This window comes from Bufo gargarizans, unplaced genomic scaffold (assembly GCF_014858855.1).
Source record: "Bufo gargarizans isolate SCDJY-AF-19 unplaced genomic scaffold, ASM1485885v1 fragScaff_scaffold_5_pilon, whole genome shotgun sequence".
In the NCBI taxonomy this organism is placed as follows: Eukaryota; Metazoa; Chordata; class Amphibia; order Anura; family Bufonidae; genus Bufo; species Bufo gargarizans.
This window is the reverse complement of record NW_025334147.1, coordinates 59,402-71,872: the sequence shown is the minus strand read 5'-3', so window position 1 is coordinate 71,872 and position 12,471 is coordinate 59,402. Positions and strand designations below refer to the sequence as shown.

General features: G+C 51.8%; 1 protein-coding gene across 1 annotated transcript in view; it reads right to left on the bottom strand.

Annotated features, from left to right (window-relative positions):
* Positions 1–7,601, bottom strand: part of LOC122922677 (sodium/hydrogen exchanger 2-like) — a 42,846-nt gene extending 35,245 nt beyond the window's left edge. The window contains exons 1-2 of the mRNA XM_044273374.1: positions 7,424–7,601; positions 6,475–6,935 (exon numbers count right to left, since the gene is read on the bottom strand). Coding sequence (XP_044129309.1) covers positions 6,475–6,935; positions 7,424–7,601 — 639 coding nt within the window. The remainder of the gene's footprint in view (positions 1–6,474; positions 6,936–7,423) is intronic.
* Positions 7,602–12,471: the final 4,870 nt, after the last annotated feature.

Below are 12,471 nucleotides of genomic sequence, written 5' to 3'. Positions count from 1 at the left end.
CAGTGCCCACCCTGATCAAACACTGCAATACAGTGCCCACCCTGATCAAACACTGCCAGACAGTGCCCACCCTGATCAAACACTGCCAGACAGTGCCCACCCTGATCAAACACTGCCGTACAGTTCCCACCCTGAACAAACACTGCCGTACAGTGCCCACCCTGATCAAACACTGCCGTACAGTGCCCACCCTGATCAAACACTGCCGTACAGTGCCCACCCTAAACAAACACTGCAATACAGTGCCCACCCTGATCAAACACTGCCAGACAGTGCCCACCCTGATCAAACACTGCCGTACAGTTCCCACCCTGATCAAACACTGCCGTACAGTGCCCACCCTGATCAAACACTGCCGTACAGTGCCCACCCTGATCAAACACTGCCGTACAGTGCCCACCCTGATCAAACACTGCCATACAGTGCCCACCCTAAACAAACACTGCCGTACAGTGCCCACCCTAAACAAACACTGCCGTACAGTGCCCACCCTGATCAAACACTGCAATACAGTGCCCACCCTGATCAAACACTGCCAGACAGTGCCCACCCTGATCAAACACTGCCATACAGTTCCCACCCTGAACAAACACTGCCGTACAGTGCCCACCCTGATCAAACACTGCCGTACAGTGCCCACTCTAAACAAACACTGCAATACAGTGCCCACCCTGATCAAACACTGCCAGACAGTGCCCACCCTGATCAAACACTGCCGTACAGTTCCCACCCTGATCAAACACTGCCGTACAGTGCCCACCCTGATCAAACACTGCCGTACAGTGCCCACCCTGATCAAACACTGCCGTACAGTGCCCACCCTGATCAAACACTGCCATACAGTGCCCACCCTGATCAAACACTGCCATACAGTGCCCACCCTAAACAAACACTGCCGTACAGTGCCCACCCTGATCAAACACTGCCGTACAGTGCCCACCCTGATCAAACACTGCCGTACAGTGCCCACCCTAAACAAACACTGCAATACAATGCCCACCCTGATCAAACACTGCCAGACAGTGCCCACCCTGATCAAACACTGTCGTACAGTGCCCACCCTGAACAAACACTGCAATACAGTGCCCACCCTGATCAAACACTGCCATACAGTGCCCACCCTGATCAAACACTGCCGTACAGTGCCCACCCTAAACAAACACTGCCATACAGTTACCATCCTGATCAACCACTGCCATACAGTGCCCATCCTGATCAAACACTGTCGTACAGTGCCCACCCTAAACAAACACTGCCATACAGTTACTATCCTGATCAACCACTGCCATACAGTGCCCACCCTGATCAAACTTTGCCGTACAGTGCCCACCCTAAACAAACACTGCCATACAGTTACCATCCTGATCAACCACTGCCATACAGTGCCCACCCTGATCAAACACTGCCGTACAGTGCCCACCCTGATCAAACACTGCCGTACAGTGCCCACCCTAAACAAACACTGCCATACAGTTACCATCCTGATCAACCACTGCCATACAGTGCCCACCCTAAACAAACACTGCAATACAGTTACCATCCGGATCAACCATTGCCGTACAGTGCCCACCCTGATCAAACACTGCAATACAGTGCCCACCCTGATCAAACACTGCCGTACAGTGCCCACCCTAAACAAACACTGCCATACAGTTACCATCCGGATCAACCACTGCCGTACAGTGCCAACCCTGATCAAACACTGCCATACAGTGCCCACCCTGATCAAACACTGCCGTACAGTGCCCACCCTGATCAAACACTGCCGTACAGTGCCCACCCTGATCAAACACTGCCGTACAGTGCCCACCCTGATCAAACACTGCCATACAGTGCCCACCCTGATCAAACACTGCCATACAATGCCCACCCTGAACAAACACTGCATACAGTGCCCACCCTGATCAAACACTGCCATACAGTGCCCACCCTGAACAAACACTGCCATACAATGCCCACCCTGATCAAACACTGCCATACAGTGCCCACCCTGATCAAACACTGCCATACAATGCCCACCCTGAACAAACACTTCTGTACAGTGCCCACCCTGATCAAACACTGCCATACAGTGCCCACCCTGATCTAACACTGCCATACAGTGCCCACCCTGATCAAACACTGCCATACAGTGCCCACCCTGAACAAACACTGCCATACAGTGGCCACCCTGATCAAATACTGCCATACAGTGCCCACCCTGATCAAACACTGCCATACAGTGCCCACCCTGAACAAACACTGCCATACAGTGCCCACCCTGAACAAACACTTCTGTACAGTGCCCACCGTGATCAAACACCGCCCTACAGTGCCCACCCTGATCAAACACTGCCATACAGTGCCCACCCTGATCAAACACTGCCATACAGTGCCCACCCTGATCAAACACTGCCATACAGTGCCCACCCTGATCAAACACTGCCGTAAAGTGCCCACCCTAAACAAACACTGCCATACAGTTACTAACCTGGTCAACCACTGCCATACAGTGCCCACCCCGATCAAACACTGCACTATTCTCCATGCAGTCCGGTCCTGCGGTCCTACTATTCTCCATGTAGTCCGGTCCTGCGGTCCTACTATTCTCCATGCAGTCTGGTCCTGCGGTCCTACTATTCTCCATGTAGTCCGGTCCTGCGGTCCTACTATTCTCCATGTAGTCCGGTCCTGCGGTCCTACTATTCTCCATGTAGTCTGGTCCTGCGGTCCTACTATTCTCCATGTAGTCCGGTCCTGCGGTCCTACTATTCTCCATGTAGTCCGGTCCTGCGGTCCTACTATTCTCCATGCAGTCTGGTCCTGCGGTCCTACTATTCTCCATGTAGTCCGGTCCTGCTGTCCTACTATTCTCCATGTAGTCTGGTCCTGCGGTCCTACTATTCTCCATGTAGTCTGGTCCTGCGGTCCTACTATTCTCCATGTAGTCCGGTCCTGCGGTCCTACTATTCTCCATGTAGTCTGGTCCTGCGGTCCTACTATTCTCCATGTAGTCTGGTCCTGCGGTCCTACTATTCTCTATGTAGTCTGGTCCTGCGGTCCTACTATTCTCCATGTAGTCCGGTCCTGCGGTCCTACTATTCTCCATGTAGTCCGGTCCTGCGGTCCTACTATTCTCCATGTAGTCTGGTCCTGCGGTCCTACTATTCTCCATGTAGTCTGGTCCTGCGGTCCTACTATTCTCCATGTAGTCTGGTCCTGCGGTCCTACTATTCTCCATGTAGTCCGGTCCTGCGGTCCTACTATTCTCCATGTAGTCCGGTCCTGCGGTCCTACTATTCTCCATGTAGTCCGGTCCTGCTGTCCTACTATTCTCCATGTAGTCCGGTCCTGCGGTCCTACTATTCTCCATGTAGTCTGGTCCTGCGGTCCTACTATTCTCCATGTAGTCCGGTCCTGCGGTCCTACTATTCTCCATGTAGTCCGGTCCTGCGGTCCTACTATTCTCCATGTAGTTCCGATCCTGCGGTCCTACTATTCTCCATGTAGTCCGGTCCTGCGGTCCTACTATTCTCCATGTAGTCCGGTCCTGCTGTCCTACTATTCTCCATGTAGTCTGGTCCTGCGGTCCTACTATTCTCCATGTAGTCTGGTCCTGCGGTCCTACTATTCTCCATGTAGTCCGGTCCTGCGGTCCTACTATTCTCCATGTAGTCTGGTCCTGCGGTCCTACTATTCTCCGTGTAGTCCGGTCCTGCGGTCCTACTATTCTCCATGTAGTCCGGTCCTGCGGTCCTACTATTCTCCATGTAGTCTGGTCCTGCGGTCCTACTATTCTCCATGTAGTCCGGTCCTGCGGTCCTACTATTCTCCATATAGTCTGGTCCTGCGGTCCTACTATTCTCCATGTAGTCCGGTCCTGCGGTCCTACTATTCTCCATGTAGTCTGGTCCTGCGGTCCTACTATTCTCCATGTAGTCCGGTCCTGCGGTCCTACTATTCTCCATGTAGTCCGGTCCTGCGGTCCTACTATTCTCCATGTAGTCCGGTCCTGCGGTCCTACTATTCTCCATGCAGTCCGGTCCTGCCGTCCTACTATTCTCCATGTAGTCCGGTCCTGCGGTCCTACTATTCTCCATGTAGTTCCGATCCTGCGGTCCTACTATTCTCCATGTAGTCTGGTCCTGCTGTCCTACTATTCTCCATGCAGTCTGGTCCTGCGGTCCTACTATTCTCCATGTAGTCCGGTCCTGCGGTCCTACTATTCTCCATGTAGTCTGGTCCTGCGGTCCTACTATTCTCCATGTAGTCCGGTCCTGCGGTCCTACTATTCTCCATGTAGTCCGGTCCTGCAGTCCTACTATTCTCCATGCAGTCTGGTCCTGCGGTCCTACTATTCTTCATGTAGTCCGGTCCTGCGGTCCTACTATTCTCCATGTAGTCTGGTCCTGCGGTCCTACTATTCTCCATGTAGTCCGGTCCTGCGGTCCTACTATTCTCCATGTAGTCTGGTCCTGCGGTCCTACTATTCTTCATGTAGTCCGGTCCTGCTGTCCTACTATTCTCCATGTAGTCCGGTCCTGCGGTCCTACTATTCTCCATGTAGTCTGGTCCTGCGGTCCTACTATTCTCCATGTAGTCTGGTCCTGCGGTCCTACTATTCTCTATGTAGTCTGGTCCTGCGGTCCTACTATTCTCCATGTCGTCCGGTCCTGCGGTCCTACTATTCTCCATGTAGTCCGGTCCTGCGGTCCTACTATTCTCCATGTAGTCTGGTCCTGCGGTCCTACTATTCTCCATGTAGTCTGGTCCTGCGGTCCTACTATTCTCTATGTAGTCCGGTCCTGCAGTCCTACTATTCTCCATGTAGTCCGGTCCTGCGGTCCTACTATTCTCCATGTAGTCCGGACCTGCAGTCCTACTATTCTCCATGTAGTCCGGTCCTGCGGTCCTACTATTCTCCATGTAGTCTGGTCCTGCGGTCCTACTACTCTCCATGTAGTCCGGTCCTGCGGTCCTACTACTCTCCATGTAGTCCGGTCCTGCGGTCCTACTATTCTCCATGTAGTCCGGTCCTGCGGTCCTACTACTCTCCATGTAGTCTGGTCCTGCGGTCCTACTATTCTCCATGTAGTCTGGTCCTGCGGTCCTACTATTCTCCATGTAGTCTGGTCCTGCGGTCCTACTATTCTCCATGTAGTCTGGTCCTGCGGTCCTACTATTCTCCATGCAGTCCGGTCCTGCGGTCCTACTATTCTCCATGTAGTCCGGTCCTGCGGTCCTACTATTCTCCATGTAGTCTGGTCCTGCGGTCCTACTATTCTCCATGCAGTCCGGTCCTGCGGTCCTACTATTCTCCATGTAGTCCGGTCCTGCGGTCCTACTATGCTCCATGTAGTCCGGTCCTGCGGTCCTACTATTCTCCATGTAGTCCGGTCCTGCGGTCCTACTATTCTCCATGTAGTCCGGTCCTGCGGTCCTACTATTCTCCATGTAGTCTGGTCCTGCGGTCCTACTATTCTCCATGTAGTCTGGTCCTGCGGTCCTACTATTCTCCATGTAGTCCGGTCCTGCGGTCCTACTATTCTCCATGCAGTCTGGTCCTGCGGTCCTACTATTCTCCATGTAGTCTGGTCCTGCGGTCCTACTATTCTCCATGTAGTCCGGTCCTGCGGTCCTACTATTCTCCATGTAGTCCGGTCCTGCGGTCCTACTATTCTCCATGTAGTCCGGTCCTGCGGTCCTACTATTCTCCATGTAGTCCGGTCCTGCGGTCCTACTATTCTCCATGTAGTCTGGTCCTGCGGTCCTACTATTCTCCATGTAGTCTGGTCCTGCGGTCCTACTATTCTCCATGTAGTCCGGTCCTGCGGTCCTACTATTCTCCATGTAGTCTGGTCCTGCGGTCCTACTATTCTCCATGTAGTCCGGTCCTGCGGTCCTACTATTCTCCATGTAGTCCGGTCCTGCGGTCCTACTATTCTCCATGCAGTCTGGTCCTGCGGTCCTACTATTCTCCATGTAGTCTGGTCCTGCGGTCCTACTATTCTCCATGTAGTCTGGTCCTGCGGTCCTACTATTCTCCATGTAGTCCGGTCCTGCGGTCCTACTATTCTCCATGTAGTCCGGTCCTGCGGTCCTACTATTCTCCATGTAGTCCGGTCCTGCGGTCCTACTATTCTCCATGTAGTCTGGTCCTGCGGTCCTACTATTCTCCATGTAGTCCGGTCCTGCGGTCCTACTATTCTCCATGCAGTCTGGTCCTGCGGTCCTACTATTCTCTATGTAGTCTGGTCCTGCGGTCCTACTATTCTCCATGTAGTCCGGTCCTGCGGTCCTACTATTCTCCATGTAGTCCGGTCCTGCGGTCCTACTATTCTCCATGTAGTCTGGTCAGGACGAGCCCCCTATAGACTGGGCCGTCAGCTCATATATAGCACTGTGACACCAGTACGTGTCTCCGTAGGGCAGGTTTACGAAGCGGGACGCCCCAGGTCGTGTGCCCCCCTATAAATCCGCCCCCCGTGAACTCACCACAGTGACTGCGTCGTTGAGCAGAGATTCTCCGAACACCAGGATATAAAGCTTTTCATTCACGTGAATCTCCTCAAACACCGACAAGATGGAGACCGGATCGACGGCGGCGATGAGACTGCCGAACCACAGGGCGTGCATCAGCGAGATGTCTGCCAGGCCCAGTGCCCGCACCTGGCATATGCCGTAGAGGGACAGTCCGATAGCAGCAACGTTCCACAGGGTCCCCAGGACGGCGTACAACAGGATGGGGCCCAAGTTCTCAAAGAACGGGCGAATAGGGAGAAAGTAACCGGCGTCCAGGACGATGGGCGGCAGGAGGTAGAGGAAGAAGACGCTGCTGTTCACCTCCGGGACCTCGTGATTCATAACCGTAATGATCCCCCCAAAAATGAGGCCCAAGATGAGGAGGACGCAGCTCTCCGGGACCACCGAGCGGACTCTGGGGGAGAAGTGGAAACCTGCAGAAATAAGAAGGACACTCCATCAGCTCCTCCCCACACAGCTGGGAACTTGTTACAGTGTGTCAGTGCAGCTAAGAGCTTCAACCTAGACTCCAGGAGAGGATAGAGACTTATGTGGCTGCACTGATACATTGCAACAAGCCCTCAGCTAAGAGAAGAAGTGTTAGGCCTCGACATGTACCTATCTGCGTCCTACGCATGTGCCCCATCCCCCTACTTTGTCAGCCTGGGTATAACGGTGAATGTCACCATTCACTGACTGCAAGCAGAGATCTTGACAATGAGGTGGAATTGCAACACAAAGTCTATTACAAGGACACAGAACTTCTACATCTATGAATCTTTCTGCAGAAGACCGAACAGCAAGCAAAGATCTGGGATGGGGCCCCAGGGCCCTACTCCACCCCTGTGTGGCCCCGGTGCCAGCCCCCTGCTCACCCGCCGGCACCTCTGGGTGTCATCCCTGGAGAAGTGTCACCTCTTACCAATCTTAGCGAGTGACGCTAGCAAAATGGCCAGGGTGATCTCGAAGGGCACCTGCACATGGTGGTACGCCAGGGAGAAGATCTGATGCCCGGACGAGTTCCTGGACACATTGGTCACCTCCATGGGGGAAGCTAACCACAGCTGAGTGAGGAAGACCAGCACTCCCATCATCTTCATGCCTTCGCCTCCTGTGTTCAGACTGACTCCGGAGGGGAGATCAGCGGTGCAGCGTCCCATCTAATATCCCTGGAACTTCTCCAACAGAAGCCTCAGATCCGGAAAATTCCACAAGTCATGAAAAGAAAACCATTATCTCCTGGATTTAATGACACGATGAAGCGAGTGCTCCAGCTCTGCGGCCAAATGGGGTGAGTGCACAATGAGAGCACACAACTGGCACAGGGCGGGCACCGCCACATAACAGGCGGTATAGTGAGGGGTCTGCATACAGCGTGGTGCCCTGGAGTCCTGGCTGTGAGCCGCAGCCATGTTAGTATGACAGCTAGCAGATCACAACCCCCATCATCTCCACTGAGACACCAGCTATGTGAGCAGACAATATGTGGAAAGCAAAGCCATAAATCAGTGCTGGCGCTCCCTGCTGGGTGATCACTGATAGTGCACCTACTGGACCGTCAGTAATGGAGCCCCCCACTGGGCCATTAGTAATGGAGCCCCCTACTGGACCATTATCAATGGAGCCCCCTACTGGACCGCCAGTAATGGAGCCCCCCACTGGACCATTAGTAATAGAGCCCCCTACTGGACCGTCAGTAATGGAGCCCCCTACTGGACCGTCAGTAATGGAGCCCCCTACTGGACCGTCAGTAATGGAGCCCCCTACTGGACCGTCAGTAATGGAGCCCCCTACTGGACCGTTAGTAATGGAGCCCCCTAGAGGGTTATCTTTAACAGTGTCCCCTACTGCACCATCAGTAACACTGCCCCCTACTGGACCATCAGTAGCACTGCCCCCTACTGGAGCATCAGTAACACCGCCCCCTACTGCACCATCAGTAACACTGCCCCCTGCTGGACCATCAGTAACACCGCCCCCTACTGCACCATCAGTAACACTGCCCCCTACTGGACCATCAGTAGCACTGCCCCCTACTGGACAATCAGTAACACTGCCCCCTACTGGACCATCAGTAACACCGCCCCCTACTGGACCATCAGTAACACTGCCCCCTACTGGACCATCAGTAACACCGCCCCCTACTGCACCATCAGTAACACTGCCCCCTACTGGACCATCAGTAGCACTGCCCCCTACTGGACAATCAGTAACACTGCCCCCTACTGGACCATCAGTAACACTGCCCCCTACTGGACCATCAGTAACACTGCCCCCTACTGGACCATCAGTAACACCGCCCCCTACTGGACCATCAGTAGCACTGCCCCCTACTGGAGCATCAGTAGCACTGCCCCCTACTGGACCATCAGTAACACCGCCCCCTACTGGACCATCAGTAGCACTGCCCCCTACTGGACCATCAGTAACACCGCCCCCTGCTGGACCATCAGTAACACTGCCCCCTACTGGACCATCAGTAACACCGCCCCCTACTGCACCATCAGTAACACTGCCCCCTGCTGGACCATCAGTAACACCGCCCCCTACTGGACCATCAGTAACACCGCCCCCTACTGGACTATCAGTAACACTGCCCCCTACTGGACCATCAGTAACACCGCCCCCTACTGGACCATCAGTAACACCGCCCCCTGCTGGACCATCAGTAACACTGCCCCCTACTGGACCATCAGTAACACCGCCCCCTACTGGACCATCAGTAACACTGCCCCCTGCTGGACCATCAGTAACACTGCCCCCTACTGGACCATCAGTAACACCGCCCCCTGCTGGACCATCAGTAACACCGCCCCCTACTGGACCATCAGTAACACCGCCCCCTACTGGACCATCAGTAACACCGCCCCCTACTGGACTATCAGTAACACTGCCCCCTACTGGACTATCAGTAACACTGCCCCCTACTGGACCATCAGTAACACTGCCCCCTGCTGGACCATCAGTAACACTGCCCCCTACTGGACCATCAGTAACACCGCCCCCTGCTGGACCATCAGTAACACCGCCCCCTACTGCACCATCAGTAACACCGCCCCCTACTTGACCATCAGTGCCCCCTACTGGACCATCAGTAACACTGCCCCCTACTGGACCATCAGTAACACTGCCCCCTGCTGGACCATCAGTAACACTGCCCCCTACTGGACAATCAGTAACACTGCCCCCTACTGTACCATCAGTAACACTGCCCCCTACTGGACTATCAGTAACACTGCCCCCTACTGGACCATAAGTAACACCGCCCCCTACTGTACAATCAGTAACACCGCCCCCTACTGGACCATCAGTAACACCGCCCCCTGCTGGACCATCAGTGTCTCCTAGTAACAAATGGGGTCATTTATTAAGACCAGCATTTTTCTGGCATATATTAGGGTATAATATAATCTTAGTTTCTACGGTTGATAAAAGATTATCCTCATTAAGCATTAAAGTTAATTCCAATTAATGGAAAACACAATGAAGTAGAAGACAATTCTCCCGTCCGGCAACGAGAGCAACTCTGTGAATCAGTGACCCGAGTAAGGATCTTCTCTGGTATCTATAGGATCTCAAAACCGGAGGAAAACGCTTCAGTTTTGTCCCTATTTATTATCAATGGGACAAAACAGAACGGAACGGAGCGGAGCACACAGAATGCGTTCTGCTTTGTTACATTCCCGCGCCGCACACAAAACCACTGCAAGCAGCGTTTATGTGTGTGTAATGGGATACTGGTCAAGACGGCGTGAAACACAATGTAAGTCAACGGTGCTAAAACAACCGGATCCGCTCAGAATGGATGCAGCCGGTTATATTATCATAACGGAAGCCATTTTGCTGATCCAAGATGGATCCAGTAAATATCCAGATGTCAACTTAGCCTAAAATTATCACACTCCAGAAATATGTCCAACCCCATTGCGCTGATCGGCTGAGTCCTCAATCACAACTGCTAGCAGATATTCACATAGTGTCACCGCTCTTACAGTAAGGAGTCCATAGTCTCACTGCTCCTACAGTATAGAGTCCATAGTCTCACTGCTCCTACAGTATAGAGTCCATAGTCTCACTGCTCTTACAGTATAGAGTCCATAGTCTCACTGCTCTTACAGTGTAGAGTCCATAGTCTCACTGGTCTTACAGTACAGAGTCCATAGTCTCACTGCTCTTACAGTGTAGAGTCCATAGTCTCACTGCTCTTACAGTATAGAGTCCATAGTCTCACTGCTCTTACAGTATAGAGTCCATAGTCTCACTGCTCTTACAGTAAAGAGTCCATAGTCTCACTGCTCTTACAGTAAAGAGTCCATAGTCTCACTGCTCTTACAGTACAGAGTCCATAGTCTCACTGCTCTTACAGTAAAGAGTCCATAGTCTCACTGCTCTTACAGTATAGAGTCCATAGTCTCACTGCTCTTACAGTACAGAGTCCATAGTCTCACTGCTCTTACAGTAAAGAGTCCACAGTCTCACTGCTCTTACAGTATAGAGTCCATAGTCTCACTGCTCTTACAGTATAGAGTCCATAGTCTCACTGCTCTTACAGTACAGAGTCCATAGTCTCACTGCTCTTACAGTATAGAGTCCATAGTCTCACTGCTCTTACAGTATAGAGTCCATAGTCTCACTGCTCTTACAGTAAAGAGTCCATAGTCTCACTGCTCTTACAGTATAGAGTCCATAGTCTCACTGCTCTTACAGTATAGAGTCCATAGTCTCACTGCTCTTACAGTAGAGTCCATAGTCTCACTGCTCTTACAGTAAAGAGTCCATAGTCTCACTGCTCTTACAGTAAAGAGTCCATAGTCTCACTGCTCTTACAGTATAGAGTCCATAGTCTCACTGCTCTTACAGTGTAGAGTCCATAGTCTCACTGCTCTTACAGTACAGAGTCCATAGTCTCACTGCTCTTACAGTACAGAGTCCATAGTCTCACTGCTCTTACAGTATAGAGTCCATAGTCTCACTGCTCTTACAGTAAAGAGTCCATAGTCTCACTGCTCTTACAGTAAAGAGTCCATAGTCTCACTGCTCTTACAGTATAGAGTCCATAGTCTCACTGCTCTTACAGTATAGAGTCCATAGTCTCACTGCTCTTACAGTGTAGAGTCCATAGTCTCACTGCTCTTACAGTACAGAGTCCATAGTCTCACTGCTCTTACAGTACAGAGTCCATAGTCTCACTGCTCTTACAGTATAGAGTCCATAGTCTCACTGCTCTTACAGTAAAGAGTCCATAGTCTCACTGCTCTTACAGTAAAGAGTCCATAGTCTCACTGCTCTTACAGTATAGAGTCCATAGTCTCACTGCTCTTACAGTATAGAGTCCATAGTCTCACTGCTCTTACAGTATAGAGTCCATAGTCTCACTGCTCTTACAGTACAGAGTCCATAGTCTCACTGCTCTTACAGTAAAGAGTCCATAGTCTCACTGCTCTTACAGTATAGAGTCCATAGTCTCACTGCTCTTACAGTATAGAGTCCATAGTCTCACTGCTCTTACAGTAAAGAGTCCACAGTCTCACTGCTCTTACAGTATAGAGTCCATAGTCTCACTGCTCTTACAGTATAGAGTCCATAGTCTCACTGCTCTTACAGTATAGAGTCCATAGTCTCACTGCTCTTACAGTAAAGAGTCCATAGTCTCACTGCTCTTACAGTAAAGAGCTCCATAGTCTCACTGCTCTTACAGTACAGAGTCCACAGTCTCACTGCTCTTACAGTAAAGAGTCCATAGTCTCACTGCTCTTACAGTAAAGAGTCCACAGTCTCACTGCTCTTACAGTAAAGAGTCCATAGTCTCACTGCTCTTACAGTAAAGAGTCCACAGTCTCACTGCTCTTACAGTAAAGAGTCCATAGTCTCACTGCTCTTACAGTAAAGAGTCCACAGTCTCACTGCTCTTACAGTATAGAGTCCATAGTCTCACTGCTCTTACAGTAAAGAGTCCATAGTCTCACTGCT